At 40.7% G+C, this 18130-nt stretch overlaps 1 protein-coding gene across 3 annotated transcripts in view; it reads right to left on the bottom strand.

Annotated features, from left to right (window-relative positions):
- map2k5 (mitogen-activated protein kinase kinase 5) overlaps positions 1-13976 on the bottom strand; it is a 311788-nt gene extending 297812 nt beyond the window's left edge. The window contains exons 1-2 of one of the 3 annotated variants that reach the window (XM_073032634.1): positions 13649-13976; positions 6005-6053 (exon numbers count right to left, since the gene is read on the bottom strand). In XM_073032634.1, the coding sequence (XP_072888735.1) occupies positions 6005-6053; positions 13649-13774 (175 nt within the window). In that variant the 5' untranslated portion in view covers positions 13775-13976. The remainder of the gene's footprint in view (positions 1-6004; positions 6054-13648) is intronic. The other 2 variants (XM_073032633.1, XM_073032635.1) reach the window with 2 other exon arrangements.
- Positions 13977-18130: the final 4154 nt, after the last annotated feature.

Here is an 18130-nt window from a genome sequence, read left to right on the forward strand (position 1 = left end):
TACCAGAAGATTGGAGGATAGCCTATGTTGTTCTGCTGTTTTAAAAAGGCTCTAAACAGAAAGAAGGAAATTATAGGCCGGTGAGTCTAACATCTGGTGTGTGAAAGTTACTGGAAAGTATTCTAAGAGACCAGGTATATTGGATAGTCAGCATGTCTTCGTGCCTGGTAGGTCATGTCTAACCAATCTTACAGAGTTTTACGAAGTTACCAGGAAAGTGGATGAAGGCAAGGCAGTGGATATTGTCAATGTGGACTTTAGTAAGGCATTTGTCAAGGTCCCAGCATTCAGGATGAGATAGTAAATTGAATTAGATACTGGCTTTGTGGGAGAAGTAAGAGAGTAGAGTAAAATAATAGAGGGTTGCCTCTCTGACTGGAAGCCTGTGATTAGAGGTGTGCCACAGCCATCAGTGCTGGGTCCTTTCCTGTTGTCATCTATATCACTGATTTGGATGATAATGTGGTTAATTGGATCAGCAAATTTACAGAATACACCAAGAATAGGGGTGTTGTGGACAGTGAGGAAGGCTATCAGGGCTTGCAAAGGGATCCGTATCAGCTGGAAAAATGGGCTGAAAAATAGCAGATGGAACTTAATGTAGACAAGTGTGAAGTTTTGCACTTCTGTAGGACTAACCAGGGTAGGTTCTACACAGTGAATAGTAGGACACTGAGGAGTGTGATAGAACAAAGGGATCTGGGAATAAAGGTACATAATTCATTGAAAGTGGCATCACAAGTAGATAGAGCCATAAGGAAAGCTTCTGGAACATTGACCCTCATAAATCAATGTTTTGAGTACAGAAGACGGGATGTTATGTTGAAGTCGTATAAGACGTTAGTGAGGTCTAATTTAGAGTATCGTGTGTAGTTTTGGTCACCTACTACAGGAAGGATGTAAACAAGGTTGAAAGAGTCCAGAGAAAATTTACAAGGGTGTTGCTAGGTGTGGAGGACTTGAGTTATAGGGAAAGATTGAGTAGATTAGGAATGTATTCTTTAGAACGTAAAAGACTAAGAGGAAATTTGATAGACCTATATAAAGTTATGAGGGGTATAGGTAGGTTAAATGCAAGCAGGTTCTTTCTGCTGAGGTGGAGTGGGACAACCAGAGGTCATGGATTATGGGTGAAAGGCTTAAGGGGAACATGAGGGGAAACTTTTTCGCTCAAGAGGGTCATAAAAGTATGGAATGAGCTGCCAGCACAAGTGGTGCACGTGAGCTCGATTTCAACATTTAAGAGAAAGTTTGGATCGATACACGGAGAGTAGGGATATGGAGGACTATGGTCCTGGTGCAGGTCGATGGGAGTAGGTAGTTTAAATGGTTCTGGCATGGACTAGATGGGCCAAAAGCCCTGCTTCTGTGTTGTACCTCTCCATGACTCTATGATACACAGTTTTACAGAAGTTACACATTTTGTTTAATTAAATTAATGTCAATGTAATTACCTATTTTTCTGGTGGCCCTATCAAATTGGGAACAAGAAATAAGGAAACTCACAGGTCCATGAGTGAGATTCAAAAAGAGAAGCCTTTGTGGGCTTTTGGTGTTTTCCAGCGACCCAATCAAATAGTAATTCATTAGCAAGGGCAGATAGAGATAAAGTAGGGACAAGTTCATAGGTCATTGTGTGTGTGGACCAGGGTTAGAGTGGGGAGGCTTTGGCTCATCAGGTTTGGGTGAGAACAGGCTTGGGAGAGGTACGTATTTGTAAAGTTTCTACTTCATTCTTTGAGGATGGCTGTAGGGGCTGTGTTGTGTTCTTTGTGTGAGATGTGGGAACTGTGGGAGACCTCCAGCCTCCCAGATAACTACATCTGCACCAGACGCACCAAGTTGCAGCTCCTCAGAGAACTTGTTAAGGAACTGGAGCTGCAGCTCAATAAACTTCGGCTCATACAGGAAACTGAGGAGGTGACAGATAGGAGCGACAGGAAGATAGTCACCCTTAAGTTGTAGGAAGCAGGTGCCTGGGTGACTGTCAGGAAAGGGAATGAAAATTGGCAGCCAGTTGCAGAGTACCCCTGTGCTGTTCCCCTCAATAATAAGTATACCATTTTGGATACTGTTGTGGGGGGGGGGGGGGGGGGAAACGATCTAGCGGGGGAAGCTGTGGCAATCTGGTCTCTGGTACTGTCTGGAGATGTGGCTCAGAGGGAGGGGTGATAAAAGATCTGCAGTAATGAAAAGGGATTCCATAGTTAGAGAAGTAGACATGGGTTCTGTGCAAGCAATAGAGACACCTGGAAGGTATGTTGCCTCCCAGGTGCCAGGGTCAGGGACAACTTGGACTGGGTCCACAGCATTCTAAAGGGGGAGGGTGAACAGCCAGAAGTGTTGGTACATATTGGCACCAATGACATAGGTGGAAAAAGGAGGAGGTTCTGAATGAGAGAATTTAGGGAGCTAAAAAGCCAAGTCTCCAGGGTAGAAAACTTAAGTTTGCTGTTTATGCCACATGCCACTGAGTGAAGAATAGATGATTTGGCAGATGAATACATGGTTGAGGAACTGGTGCTGGGGGCAGGTTTTCAGATTTCTGGATCATTGGGCTCTCCTCTGGGAAGGTATGACCTGTACTAAAAGGATGGGTTACACCTGAACCCGAGTGGGACCTCTTTACAGGCAGGTTTGCTAGAACTGACGGTGAGTATTTAAATTAATTTGGCAGGGGAATGGGAAACTGAGTGATCATACATTTCTTAGCCCATATCTGAAACTATATCGTGCTGTGTTCTTTGCCAACTTTCTACTCTATCCACAACACCACCAATCTTGGAATCATCCACAAATTTACTAACCCACTCATCTACATTTTTATCCAGGTCATTTATATAAATCACAAACAGCACAGGTCCCAGCATAGATACCTGTGGAACTCCACCAATAGCAAACCTCCAGCTCGAATAAGTCTCTTCAACCACTACCCTCTGTCTTTCATGCACAAGCCAGTTCTGAAACCAAACAGCCAATTTGCCGTGGACCTCATGTATCTTAATCTTCTGGATTAGGCTTCCAAGAGGGACTTTCTCAAATGACTTACTAAAATCCATATAGACAACATCCATTGTCCTACCCTCTCTTGTCACCTTAACAAAAAACTCAATCAAGTTCGTAAGGCATGACCTGCCACACACAAAGCCATGCTGGTTCTCCTTAATTTAGCCATGGGTCTCCAAATGCATATATATCCAATCCCTAAGAAGGGAATGGAAAATTTCAAATGTCACTCCACTCTTCAAGAAAGGAGGGAAGCAGAAGAAAGGTAATTATAGGTCACTGGTTGACCTCACTGGTTGGGAAGAAATTGGGAGGTTTAGGGGTATATGGACAGGCACATGCTAAAATAGGCCAAAGTAAGCATGGTTTCCTGAAGGGAAAATCTGCCTGACAAATCTGTTGGAATTCTTTGAGCAAATAACAAGCAGGATAGAAAAAGGAGAATTGGTGGATGTTGTGTACTTGCATTTTCAGAAGGCCTTTGACAAGGTGCCACACTTGAGGCTGCTTAGCAAAATAACAGCCCATAGTATTACAGGAAAGGTATGAGCATGGATAGAGCATTGGCTGATTGGCAGGAGGCAAAGAATGGGAATAAATGGAGCCTTTTCTAATTGGCCACAGGTGACTAATGGTGTTCCACAGGATCAATGTTGGGACCATTTCTTTTTACATTGTATGTCAATGATTTGGATGACAGAATTGATGGCTTTGTGGCCAGGTTTGTGGAGGGGTAGGTAGAGTTGATGACGCAGGAAGGCTGCAGAAGGACTTAGACAAATGAGGAGAATGGGCCAAGAAGTGGCAGATGGAATACAATGTTGAGAAGTGTATGCTCATGCACTTTAGTAGAAGAAATAGTATAGACTATTTCCTCAACGTGGAGAAAATTCAAAACTCCATGGTGCAAAGGGACTTAAGAGTCCATGTGCAGGGTTCCTTAACAGTTAACTTGTAGATTGAACTGGTGGTGAGGAACACTAGCATTCATTTCGAGAGGACTAGAATATAAAAACAAGGATATAATCCTGAGGCTTTTATAAGGCACTGGTGAGGCCTCACTTGGAGTATTATAAACAGTTTTGGGCACATTATCTAAGAAAAGATGTGCTGACATTGAAGACGGTTCAAAGGAGGTTCACAAAAATGATGCTTCGTATAATTTGAGGAGCATTTGATGGCTCTGGGGTATACTCACTGGAATTTAGAAGAATAGGGGGGATCTATTGAATGTTGAAAGGCATAGATAGAGAGGCTGTGGAGAGGATGTTTTCTATAATGGGGGAGTCTAGGGCCAGAGGGCACAGCCTCAGAATAGAGGGATGTCCATTTAGGACAGAGATGTGAAGGAGTTTATTTAAGCAGAGGCTGGTGAATCAGGCAGATGTGGAAACCAGGTTATTAGCTGTATGTAAGGTGGAGGTTGATAGATTCTTGAAAAGTCCAGGGTGTGAAAGGTTAGGGAGAGAAGGCAGGAGAAAGGGGTTGAGAGGGAAATGGTTCAGCCATGATTAAATGGTGGAACAGATTTGATGGGCTGAATGGCCTAATTATGCTCCTGGGTTTTATGGTACTTATTTGCTTTTCAGTATTTTACAAGATTTAACTGTTTTAACTTCATTTCAGAAATATTCTATCCTTTCAAAAATTTCTGAAATTTAATTCCCTCCAGCAGATTAGCTCAAAGCAAGACTGGATTCTGTGGATAACTGAACAGTGGGAATAAATCTGTGATGAAAAAGCATGATGACATTCATGTATTCATGCTATAAGGTAAATAACAGGTTTGCTATAAAGATTATCATTAGATAAAGATACATGAATGCAATTCATTAAGATCTAATAAGCCTCTCCTCTGCCAACCAGTGTGTCAGATCTAGGTTAACATTTCTTCTAAACAATGAATTACAAAATCACCAAATGCTGTCAAATACAGAAGCTCTCCAATCCTCAAAATTTAACAGCTTGCCAATCAAGCCAGAAATTAATAATCTTAAATTAAAAGAAAAATCCATATACAGCAGATTCTGGTTAATGCGACCATGTATTAAATAGGACAGCCGTTTTCTTGAGATAACTCTTAAAGAACAATAAATAATCAAGAAAATTGCCAGGATTCCCTTCAATAATTAGGGAGATAATGCCTCTTAATTGGGACAGGAGACTGTTGCTAAACAGTTTCTAACTGGCGTCAGTCACGTGCATTTGTGTGGCCGTTAAACACTATACCATGCTTAGAGTGAACAGTTTTTAAATAGCTTCATTTGCATGTTTGCATTCAAAAAACTGTGATTTTTGTCACTTACAGTTTGTGGGAAATAAACAGCAAGGCAATTCAGAACTGTGTTGCTCACTGCAGTTTCAAGTAGTCAGGCTTGAAGATGCCAGAAACAGCCACGAGTGAAAATCAAACAATTTCACTACTTCAACAAGTTAGGAATTACGAAGGAATTGAAGGTCTCGACAATTATTTTGAATTTTACAATGAAAATGAATATTTGGAGATGCAATCATCTAAAGTATTGTATGAAGGCAGTCCATTATCTGCACTGATCTGATTTTGTTCATTTACAGTCAATCAAAACAACAAGGCAGCGTACACTGGAATAATTCCTCCAATAAGTATTAGGAACTAGTTTTATAATACTGTAGTGATATTGTTAAGTGTTTTAATTTGTTCTGTATTTCATTTAAATATACAATTTGCTACTCAGTTAAATGGTAGTTTGTCTTTTTTACGCATTTTAACTACTTCCATAAATCTTTGGCTAACTGGGGCAGCAGGTCAATTGGTCCAAAACGTATTGGTCCTAGTGTGTCCCAATTAACTGGAACCCACAGTATCCACATTCTTCCTAATTTATATTCCTTTGAGGCTTGCAAAATACATTGTTAATGCAATATTAACCAAATTAAAAAGAAACTAATGAATAGTTCTCTCTATTAATGGTGCATTTTACTTTGCAAGCACTGGATTAGTTAAAAAAAATCTACTTACACTCAAATGCTGTTGTCGTTGTATCTGGCAACACTTGGCCAATAACATCCTAAAAACAAGGAATAAAACTGGTCAATCTAAAAGCAATGTGGGATGGTTTAACAGCCAAAGTAATTCAGGACGACTTCCGTTATCTCTCTACCTTCTGCATAGTTGATTTCCAATACTGTCATCCATTTGCACTTTGCTCCACTTGAAAAAAAGGAAACATATTGATGCCTATATTTTCCTGCTAATATGCCCCCCTTTTACTTGATCCTGTATAACTTTCAACCCCAATACCGGAACACAATATTGGAACGCAAATCAATGGACCTGCACATTAATTTTAAGATAGATGAAGAGTTTTTACCTGGTATTCTCAAAATCCTCATAACTTTTGGAAATACAAGGACCTTAACTTTTTGTAATCAGAGAGTTAGAAATGTTGTGTTTATTGCCAAGAACTACTGAAAAGATTTGAACCCCTTCAAGGAATACTAAAGTACATTTTGGAACATAGTGCAATTTGCCTCTTTGCTACAAAAGGGAAATGAAGTTTTGAATTTGACCTAATGCTTGACTTCATTTAAAACATTAGAAAGTTGTGAGCAAATTATGATGGTGCTGGAAGCATGGTGACACTTGCGGCTTGCTCCAGCACAATCCTCAAACTGTGCTGGTCGTTGATGCAAACAACGTATCTCACTGTATGGTTTGATGTTTCAATGTACATATGACAAATAAAGCTAATCTCTTTAGCTAAACAAATAGAGCTACCATGACTTTAAGTATACATTAATTATAATAAAAGATAACTTGATTTTTAAATGATCCTAATAAAAAAACTGCCAACACATTCAATCAGTACAAGTTTCCATTTTGAAATAACTTGAAGATTATTACATCAAGATTTGGAAACACTGGAAATTGATGAGGAGAAAGGAGTGACAGACTGGGTATGATGGGGAGGAGCTTGGAATGGAGGCACGTGAAAAGATGTGTTTTCTGTTTTGGGTTCTGTACTAAATGGGAAAACTTCATTGCAGAGACTTTTACAGACCTCATTTACAAATTACTAGTTTTTCCCATTCATTAAATTTATGCCAAATCAATTCAATATGCTCAATCATGTGTTTATCTACCTTGAACCCAGGAAAGATAAAACACATTTTCTTAATGATGAGGAACTTAAAACTGCAAAGGAGCAAGGAAATTTTGGATACACAAATCGTTAAAAGCCAGTAGACCAGGTACAAAAAGCAATTAAAAAAGCTAATGGAGTATTGGCTTTTATCACAATACAAATGTGAGGAAATTACGCTTCGTTGCAGAGACTTGAACGGACCTCATCTAAGTGTTTTAGTTTTGTGCACTACATTTCAGCGGCTATACTACCCTTGGAAGGTATCACACATTCATCCGAATGACACTACTAGAGATTTAGCGGATTGTGTTAGTGTTCGGTACAGTTCTTGGGTATACTTCAGTAGGAAGGTGGGCTTTGGAAACAACCAACCCTAATCACCAGATTATTCAATTATTAGACTGATCCCTGTGCTTAAGACTCCTAACTGTATAAGCTGCAGTCTTAAATATATACTAATAAAACACTTCCGATTCAAGCTATCTACAAGGCATGAGAATATACTTGACTAAAGTAAGAAATTCAGTAACTCAGCACTGGCAACATAAAAAGGTCCAGTGTTAGAACCCAGAGAATCAGAGTAATGGATGTAATAATAGTGTAATATTATTTTAAGAATTGAGAGTTTAGGGATAGGAAAACCAAATAAAAGGGAACCAGATGTCACAAGATTTCATAAATGTGGCATCATGGAGGCCAAATGGAGTGGATAAAAATGGGTACCTGTCCCCATGTGGAAACATCATCATCAGCTAATTATCTTCTAATAAACATAGAACATAGCGCAGTTCGGGCCCTTTGATCCTACGATGTTGTACTGACCTTTTAACCTACTCGAAGATCAAACTAACACTTCAACCTGCATAGCCCTCCATTTTTCTTTCATCCATGTGCCTATCTAAGATTCTCTGCTGAAATAATTATTACTCTCTGCTATAATAGTTAAGTATAGTATGCATAAAAATTATCAGTGCATTGTATCAATCCAAGAGACTCTCATCCCTTTCTTATTTCTATTGTTAAAATTTCAATTTGAAAATAAAACTCCCCAAACAAAATACTATTGAGTCCTGCCAAAGAGTTTTGGCCCAAAACGTTGACTGTATTCTTTTCCTAGATGCTGCCTGGCCTGCTGAGTTCCTCCAGCATTTTGTGTGTGTGGCCTGGATTTCCAGCATCTGCAGATATTCTCTCATTTACTATTGAATTTCTATCAGATTATCTGCATTCTTTTCAAGATGATAATAACAGTGCAAATTACCCTAAAATATACCAACTCTATATGGAACAAGGCTACAACACCTTTTCTATACTGAATGCAGTAATTATTGCTGTGAAATTTTTGTTCACAAGAACAGTCTTCAGGTATTTCCTACTTAATGGATACAAATATCTAGAGTAACACACAAAATGCTGGAAGAACTCAGCAGACACGAGGAAATCTGCAGATGCTGGAAATTGAAAGAACACACACAAAATGCTGGTGGAACACAACAGGCCAGGCAGCATCTATAGGAAGAAGCACTGTCAACGTTTCGGGCCGAGACCCTTCGTCAGGACTAACTGAAAGGAGAGATACTAAGGGATTTGAAAGTAGTGGGGGGAGGGGGAAATGCGAAATGATAGGAGAAGACCGGAGGGGGTGGGATGAAGCTAAGAGCTGGAAAGGTGATTGGCGAAAGTGATACAGAGCTGAAGAAGGGAAAGGATCATGGGACGGGAGGCCTCAGGAGAAAGAAAGGGGCGGGGGGGGGGGGGGGAGCACCAGAGGGAGATGGAGAACAGGCAGGGTAATGGGCAGAGAGAGAGAGAGAAAAAAACAAACAACTAAATATGCCAGGGATGGGGTAAGAAGGGGAGGAACTCAGCAGGTTGGGCAGTATCTATGGAAAGGAATAAAGAGACAATGTTTCAGGCTGAGACCCTTCATCAGGACTGGTCTCGGCCCAAAATGTTGTCTCATTATTCCTCTCCAGAGACGCTGCCTGACCTGCTGAATTCCTCCAGCATTTTGTGTGTGTTACTCTGGATTTCCAGTACCTGCAGAATCACTTGTGTTTATCACCTACATATCTAGTGTGAGAAATTAGCTGAACCAGACCCACTTCTACCAACATCAATGTCACAACACCATTTAAAGTTTACTGGAAAGAGATCCCAGAAGGGAAGCACTTCTAAGTAGCAGTTCAGTTGATTATGTGGATAATCACAAATTCAAACCCACATTCCATAAACCACCATGGGTATAAATTCCTATCTATGCCTATAATGCAATGCAAACAACCTCATTCTAACTTTCTATCCAATGACACTGAAGGCATCGTGTCAACCAACATATCAAAATAAGTCTCCGTGTCCCTCTACGCAAGCGTCTAATGGGGGTCATGTACTCAATTGCAATACATTTTAAGAAAATGAAAAAAAAAGTTGTTCCCAAAACTGGAAGAGAAGATTGGATCAGGGAGAGTTTCAGTAAGACGTGGAGCAAGCTAAAGGATGTGAGGGAAAATTGTCACAGGGAAATAATGTCTCATTGTTTCCCTGTGATCATTTCTCATTGGGGGGAGCAATTATAGAATAAATTATTTAATAAGAAAATTATTAGTAACTTGAGGATCTGAATAAATAAAATTGAAGCATATAAGAGTTAGAATCTTAAAGATTAAGTAACATGGAAAATCAAAAAATTAACAGCAGACAGGAAAGGATATATAGAACATATTTTCAAAAACTCTCAAAAAAGGCAAAATATTTTGTATAATAGAATCTTTGATAGTAAAAGATTGATTATCAAAATTATTAGCAATTTGATAGGTACATTCTTCATTAAAAGACTGTTGAGCAATGTGAAGAAATTAATAAGAATGAAAGCAAAGTTTATGGTACAGATATCAGTGGAGTCAATGTAGGTCAGTAAGCGTGGGGATCTCACTTATGCAGCTGGGAGTAGACAGGAATATTCAAATCTGCAGATGCAAGACTAGCCCACAGCAATTCTAAGTCAGTCTCATTGAACTTTAGCTGTCATGTTATAACCTCAACATTGTTAAAAGGATTTCAGTCTCAGAGAAGTGCTGTCTAAACTGATGATTTTCTGTTTCTATTTCAGATCTTCAACAAATGCATATTTTATACTTAAAAGCAGCTTTGTTGGGAATAAATAATATTCTGGAAAGCTTTTCAGAGCCAATTCTTCCATTGCAATTTAAATGAAATGTGTACTTTAACAGCTAATCCAAGAACAGGGGAAATACACTATATGATTTATGCATTTAAAAGCATATTATTTTTGAACTAAAATATATATATTTATTTTTATTTCATTGGCATTGTCCAAATTTGATCTCTGTCACATAGTTGAATTGCATGCACTACAGGATCACAACCTCAAATTCAGATTCACATTGATTTATCACATCTATATCAAAATATAGAGTGAAATGTGTTGCTTGCAGTAACAACCAACACACCTAAGGGTGTGCTGGGGGGCAGCCTGCAAGTCACCACACATTCTGATACCCACAATACAGAGTTCCCACTTCAATTGTGAGCTCAACTGCTGCATGCATGGAATTTGCAGGCTCACCATGTCTGCCTGAGCTCCCTGGGTACTCCTGCTTTCCTTCCAGATATGTTAAATTGCCCTTAATGTAGACGAGTGGTCAATCAGAATTGACAGACATGTGAAATACAATAGGTTACTGGGAAATACGTGTAAGAATGAAATTGTTGGGATTGTTTCAAGACCTGGCATAGACTCAATGGGCTGAATGACCAATGTTGTAAGAAATATGTAATACTACACAGTAAAACTTCAAAATTTATTTAGATAAAAGCAAAATACCACTTGACGTTTGAAACTAAAATGACTCAAGGGTTCAGACTAGTGCAGGGGTTCCCAACCTTTTTTATACAATTAACTGAGCGGTCTGTTCACCCAGGTTGGGACCCCGTGGACCAGTGGATATTTTTATGTCTCGGATTTGTGATTAATCTATTTATGTAAAAAGGGAAATAAAATCCTTCACAAATAATTTTTATTCATAAGCAGTAGATAAAAGATGCTGTACCCATGGGAAGCAGTGAAAATACATACAGTAGCTGTATGTTTTAATATAGAAATGGACAGGAAAGCATTCACTGAAATAACAGAGAAATTACAATGTACAAAACAAATCACTGACCCAAACATTATCTCTTGGTGCTTAGTCTCTGTGTGATTATGTGCATCTAATCATTACTATTTTACCTGCTCTCAAACTCCTTCAATGATGTTTGCAAAATAATTGTAGCTCCTCTTCTGGCTTGAATTCCAAATCTCCATCCAAAATTTCTCCTGTATGAATTCTACATCCCTAGCGTCGGTCTTACATTTATAGATTCTCATTCTTGACCCTACCTTTATGTCATATTGATGAGATTCTTGATCTCATTCTGGAATTTTTTTTATTATTTGTTAACATATTTGTGGTAATATCTCTTAATGTGTTGTGCGTGAGCTATATGCACTGTGTTTTGCACCTTGGTCCAGAGGAGTGTTGTTTTGTTTGGCAATACACATGTATATGGTTGAATGAAAATAAACTTGAACTTCAACTTGAACATAACAACTGGTAATTCTGTTTTTCTCTACATGGAATTGACATTTATTGGGTGTAGGAAATGCTGTTTGAGCAGCCTAAGATACTGGTGAAAATCACATAATGCAGGATATTCAACTTTAACCTACCCTTGTCATAATATTCATTTGACACTCAAAGTAAATTTATTATCAAAGTTCATATATATTACCATATACAACTCTGAGATTCATTTTCTTCCCATCAGTTACAGGAAAATAAAGAAATACAACAGGATTTATGGAATAAACAAAGACTGACAAACAACCAATGTACAAAAGAAAATAAATTGTGCCAATAAAAAATTAGTAATACTGAGAACATACATTATAGAGTCTTGAAAGTGAATTTGTAAATTGTAGAATCAGTTCAGAGCTGTGGTGAGTTAAATTATCCAAATAGGTTCAGCAGCCTGATGGTTGAGGGGTAATAACTGTTCCTGAAACTGGTGGTGTGGGACATTAGGCTCCTGTATCTCCTTCCTAATGGCACCAGTGAAAAGAGAGCATGACCTGGATAGTGGGGGTCCTTCATGGTGGATGCTGCTTTCTTGTGTCAGTGCTCCTTGTAAATGTGCTCAGTGATCAAGGATGGTGATGGTGGCTCATCCAATTAAGTTACTGGTCAATTGTAGTCATCAAAGTTTTGGATGAAGAGAGACTTGCCAAACATGCCACTTGATATTTATCATGTGATTACTTTATAACATTTGTACTTCTAAGATGCAATGGAAAATAGAAAGCATTTTACTATATGTTGAATTAACTACAACCTGATAATCTCATTATTATCTCTTAACATTTCTGTTCCATATTCCTTGTTACAATTTGCACGTTACAACTTCATCAACTGGAAGCACTGCTTTGGCTTCAAATCCTTCCACTTTAACAACAGACTATTTCAACTACTCTGTATTTATAATCTACTATGGGAGAAAATCACATTTGTTAATTTTTATAATGGTACTGTTGGAAGAATTCTTTGAACTTCCAAAGTTACCAGAAATGTTGATAGGCTTGTGGATTGGAACTACTTTAGAACTCAAAGATGATGGCAGTCCCCGATCCTCAATGAGTTGCAAAACAGCCCTTCCATCCCACCATGAGAAGCTAGCCACCCTTCCACTCCCCCAATGAGATGCTAGCAGCCTCCACCCCCATGAGATGCTAGCAGCCCCCACCCCCATGAGATGCAAAACAACTCTTTCACACCTTAATGAGATGCCAGAAGCACTTCTACCCCCAGCATGAGAAACTAGTTGCCCTTCCACACCCCTCAACGAGCTGCAAGTAGCCTTCCCACCCCCCAGATGCCAACAGCCCAGCTGCTCCATTAATGAGATGTCAACAACCCATCATGAGAAACTAGCAGCCCACCTACACCCCCATTAAGATGCCAGCATCCCACCCACTCCCCTAATGAGATGCCAGCAGCCCACCTGCTCCGTCAATGAGATGCAAGCAACCCTTCCACCCACCCCACTGCCATGAGAAACTAGCTGCCCTTCCACACCCCCCAGTGAGATGCCAGCAGCCCACCTACCTCCCATGAGATGCCAGCACCCCACCCACTCACCCAATGAGGCACCAGCAGCTCATCCCCAATGGGATGCTAGCCTATCCACCTCTCCATTGAATGCCAGCAGCCCTCCCACTCTCTTAATCAGGTGTCAGCACCCCACCTCCGACCCAATGAATTGCTTGTAGCCCACTCACGCCTCCAATGAGATGCCAGCAGCCCACCCACTCAGCCAATAAGATGCCCGCAGCCCACCCACTCACCCAATGAGATGCCAGCAGCCCACCTATTCCTTCAATCAGGTGTCAGCTATCCACCTTCCCCCCCCCCCCCCCCCAACCCCGCCTCCAGTTGGGATATCGGCAGCCCACCATCACCTACCAGCACGTCTCTGAAGAACAACTGGGTGCCAGGTGGGACGCTCCAGTCCAGGTCTCCACCCGACACCCTGATGCGGATAACGAGCTGCGGCTGCGCCTTGGGCTCCATCTCACGCGGCACGAGCATTGCTCGCGGGCGGCCACATCCTCCGCCGCCTGCTCGCGACCAACGGCCTCGCCTTGCGCCGGCCGCTCGCGCCGTCGATCACGTGCCCCCCCCCCCCCGGGACCGAGTGCCTGCTTTTGTCTTCACCGGGTGCGGTCGATCGAACGGGTCTTTCGCCACCACCACCACCGTTAGCGTTCCTCCGGCGTGTAAATAAAAGGAAGTGCCTCCCTCCGTACACCGGAACAAAAATGACGGAAAGTGCAGATCACCCGGAAGCGTGAAAGGAAGCACGGCCTCCAGCTCAGCGGACATGTTTGTTTTTCTGCACTGAAGGTTAAGGTTGCCAACATTGCAGGTTAATGAGTTCTGTCTGTCTAATAACAGGGTTGTATTGTCAGTTTGCTAACTCTGCAGGTATTATAATGGGTGTTGTCTGTTTAACAGAATACAGCACAGTACAAGCTTTTCGGCGCACGATGTTATAGCATCAGAAGTATAGGCAGAAGTAGGCCATTTGGCCCATCGAATCTGCTCTGCCATTTCATCATGGCTGGTCCCGTTTTCCTATCGGCCCCAATCTACTGCGCCCCCCCCCCCCCCATATCCCTTCATGCCCTGACCAGTCAAGAATGTTTCTACTGATGCCTTAAATATACATGAACACTGGGCCTCCACAGCTGCCTATGGCAAAGTATTCCACAGATTCACCACACTCTATTATCAGGCTCTGTTCTCTGGTCTTAGACTCTCCATCCTCTCAACATCCACTCTATCAAGGCCTTTCAGCATTTGATAGGTTTTAATAAGGTCACTCCTCATTCTTCTGAATTCCAGTGAATACAGGCCCAGAGCCATCAACGCTCTTCATATGACAAGCCGTTCAAACCTGGAATCATTTTTGTGAACTTCCTTTGAACCCTCTCCAGTTTCAGCACATCCTTCCTAAGATGAAGGGCCCAAAGCTGCTCATAATACTCCCAAGTGAAGTCTTCGCCAGTGCTTTATATAGTCTCAACATTACATCCTTGTGCCAACATTTTAATGTACTCCACTATCATTCTAACATTTCTCTTCCATATAGCCTTCCATTTTTATTTCATCCATATGCCTATCTAGAAGTCTCTTGTATGTTCCTAATGTATCTACCTCTATCAGCACCCCAGCAGTACATTCTACACACCCTCCACTCTGGGGAAAGGGGGGGGGGGTTTAAAAAAAACTTACCTCTAACATCCTCTATACTTTCTCCAGATACCTTAAAAAATGTCCTCTCATATCAGCCATTACTGTCCTGGGAGTAACGTAATGGCTGTCTACTCTTTCTTATTTTATACACCTCTGTCAAGTTGCTTCTGATTCTCCTTTACTCCAAAAAAAAAACACCCAAGCTTGCTAAGCCTTTCCTAACAAAACAATGCTCTCAAATCCAGGCAGAATCCTAGTAAATCTCCTCTGCACCATCTCTAAAGTTCCCACATTCTTCCTATAATGAACACAAGAAATAGGAGCAGGAGTGGGCCATCTGGCCTGTCGAGTCTGCTCTACCATTCAATAAGATCATGGCTGATCTGGTCATGGACTCATCGCCACCAAATTGTCTTTTCCCCCTAATCCTTAACTCCCCTACTATGCAAGAATCTTTCCAACCTTGTCTTAAATATATTTACTGAGGTTGCCTATGAGTTTTATATAGAACTGAACACAATATTCCAAATGTGGTCTAACCAGGGTTTTATAGATCTGCAGTGTTATGGCTCTTGAACTCAGTGCCCCAACTAATTGGGGCTAACATACCGTTCACCTTCTTAACCACCCTATTTACTTGTGTGGTAACTTTAAGGGACCTGTTTGCTTGGATCTCAAAATCCCTCTGTTCCTTCACACTGCTACTTAACTTAGTACTCTGCCTTCAAGTTCAACCTTACAAAGTGCATCACTTCACTCTTTCTTTCAGATTGAATGCCCTCTGCCACCTCTCAGCCCAGCTCTGCATCTTTTAAATGTCCCATTGATATTTACCTTAATAGCGGCTAATACACTAACTCATTTGAAAGTTCTTGCTGATAGGATTCAAAAGCTGTCCAATTAGTAATTTGAAAGCCTCTGGAAGTACTTATCTTAACACTTTGCGTGGAATTTTGCAATGTACTTGTTAATTATAATGATTTAAAATGTGATGATTTAAATGGAGTCGGGGAAACGAGATCTGTATCACCTTCACTTAACAGTTATGTGAACCATGGTGAAGTCTAATCCAAGTTTCTAAACCAAGCACACTGGAAAAGAAAGGAATGACAGGTTGATATTGTCACCTGTCACGTGTAAATAAAAGTTCAACGTAAATTTATTATCAAAGTGCATATGTTTCAAAGTGATCCCCTCTATCCTTCTAAATTTCAGCAAGCACAGACCCCGAGCCATCAAATGTTCCTCATATGGTAACCCTTTCATCTTCAGAATCATCTTTGTGAACCTCCTTTGAACCTTCTCCAATGCTAACTCATCTTTTCTCAGAGGAGGAGCCCAAAACTATTCACGATACTCAAGGTGAGGCCTCACCAGTGCCTTATAAACCCTCAGCATCACATCCCTGTTCTTGTATTCTAGACCTCTTGAAATGAATACTAACACTAAAGTTACCTTCCTCACCACCAACTCAACCTGCAAGTTAACCTTTAAGGTGTTCTGCACAAGGAGTCCCAAGTCCCTTTGCATCTTGAATTTTTGGATTTTCTTCCCGTTTAGAAAATAGTCTGCATATTTATTTCTACTACCAAAGTGCATGACCATGCACTTTCCAACATTGCATTTCATTTACCACTTTCTTGCCCATTCTCTTAATCTGTCTTAGTCCTCTGCAGCCTACCTGTTTCCTCAATACTACCTGCCTCTCCACCAAGCTTCGTATCATCTGCAAACTTGGCAACAAAGCCATCTATTCCATCATCTAACTCATTGATATACAGCATAAAAAGCAGTCCCAACACTGACCCCTGCAGAACACCACTAGTCACTGACAGCCAACCAGAAAGGGATCCTTTTCTTCCCACTTACTGCCTCCTACCAGTCAACCAATGCTCTAACCATTTTAGTAACTTTCCTGTAATACCATGATCTCGTAGTTTGTTAAGCAGCCTCACATGTGGCATCTTGTCAAAGGCCTTCTGATAGTCCCAATATACAACATCCAATGAATCTCCTTTATCTATCCTACCTGTAATTTCCTCAAAGAATTCCAACAGGTTCGTCTGGCAAGAATTTCCCTAAGGAAACCATGCTGACTTTGTCTTGTCCTGTGTCATTAAGTACTCCATATCCTCGTCCTTAACAATTGACTCCAACATCTTTCCACCCACTGAGGTCAGGCTAACCTGTCTATAATCTCCTTTCTGCTGCATTCCTCCTTTCTTAGAGTGGAGTAACATTTACAATTTTCTAGTCCTCTGGCACCATGCCAGAGTTCAATGAGTTTTGAAGGATCATTAAAAGTGCCTCCACAATTTCTAGCACTTTGTCATATGAGTATTTCTTCATTTTCAGAATACATCTGTCCTACACCTTCCTCATTTTCCCCTGAAACTCTCACCATTGCTGCTCTGCTGTCATCCTTGCCAGCATCTCCTTCCAATTAACTTTGGCAACTCCTCTCTCATACCACTGTAATTTCCTTTACTCCACTGAAATACTGCTACATCAGACTTTACTTTCTCCTTATCAAATTTCAAGTTGAACTCAATCATTTTGTGATCACTGCCTCCTAAAGTGTTCTTTTACCTTAAGCTTCCTAATTGCCTCCAGTTCATTACATAACACCCAATCCAATATAGCTGATTCCCTAGTAGGCTCAATGACCAACTGCTCTAAAAAGCCATCTCATGGGCATTCAACAAACTCACACTCTTGAGATCCATTACCAACCTTTTTTTCCCAAACAACCTGCATGTTGAAGTCTCCCATAACTATTATTACATTGCCCTTTTGACACGCCTTTTCCATTACCCGTTGTAATCTGTGGTACACATCCCAGCTACTGTTGGGAAGCCTGTATATAACTGCAATTGGGGTCCTTTAACCTTTACAGTTTCTTATCTCAAACCCAGAAGGATTCAACATCTTCTGATCCCATGTCACATCTTTCTACTGATTTGATGCCATTCTTTACCAGCAGAATTACATCAGCCCCTCTGCCTACCTTCCTGTCCCTCCAATGCAAAGTGTAACCTTGGACATTCCGCTCCCAACTACAACCATCCTTCAGCCATGATTCAGTGATAGCCACAACATCATAGCTGACAATCTGTAATAGTGCAACAAGATCATCCACTTTATTTCTTATACTCCATGCATTGAGATATAACAATTTGATTCTAACAA

Source organism: Hemitrygon akajei, chromosome 30 (assembly GCF_048418815.1).
Source record: "Hemitrygon akajei chromosome 30, sHemAka1.3, whole genome shotgun sequence".
In the NCBI taxonomy this organism is placed as follows: Eukaryota; Metazoa; Chordata; class Chondrichthyes; order Myliobatiformes; family Dasyatidae; genus Hemitrygon; species Hemitrygon akajei.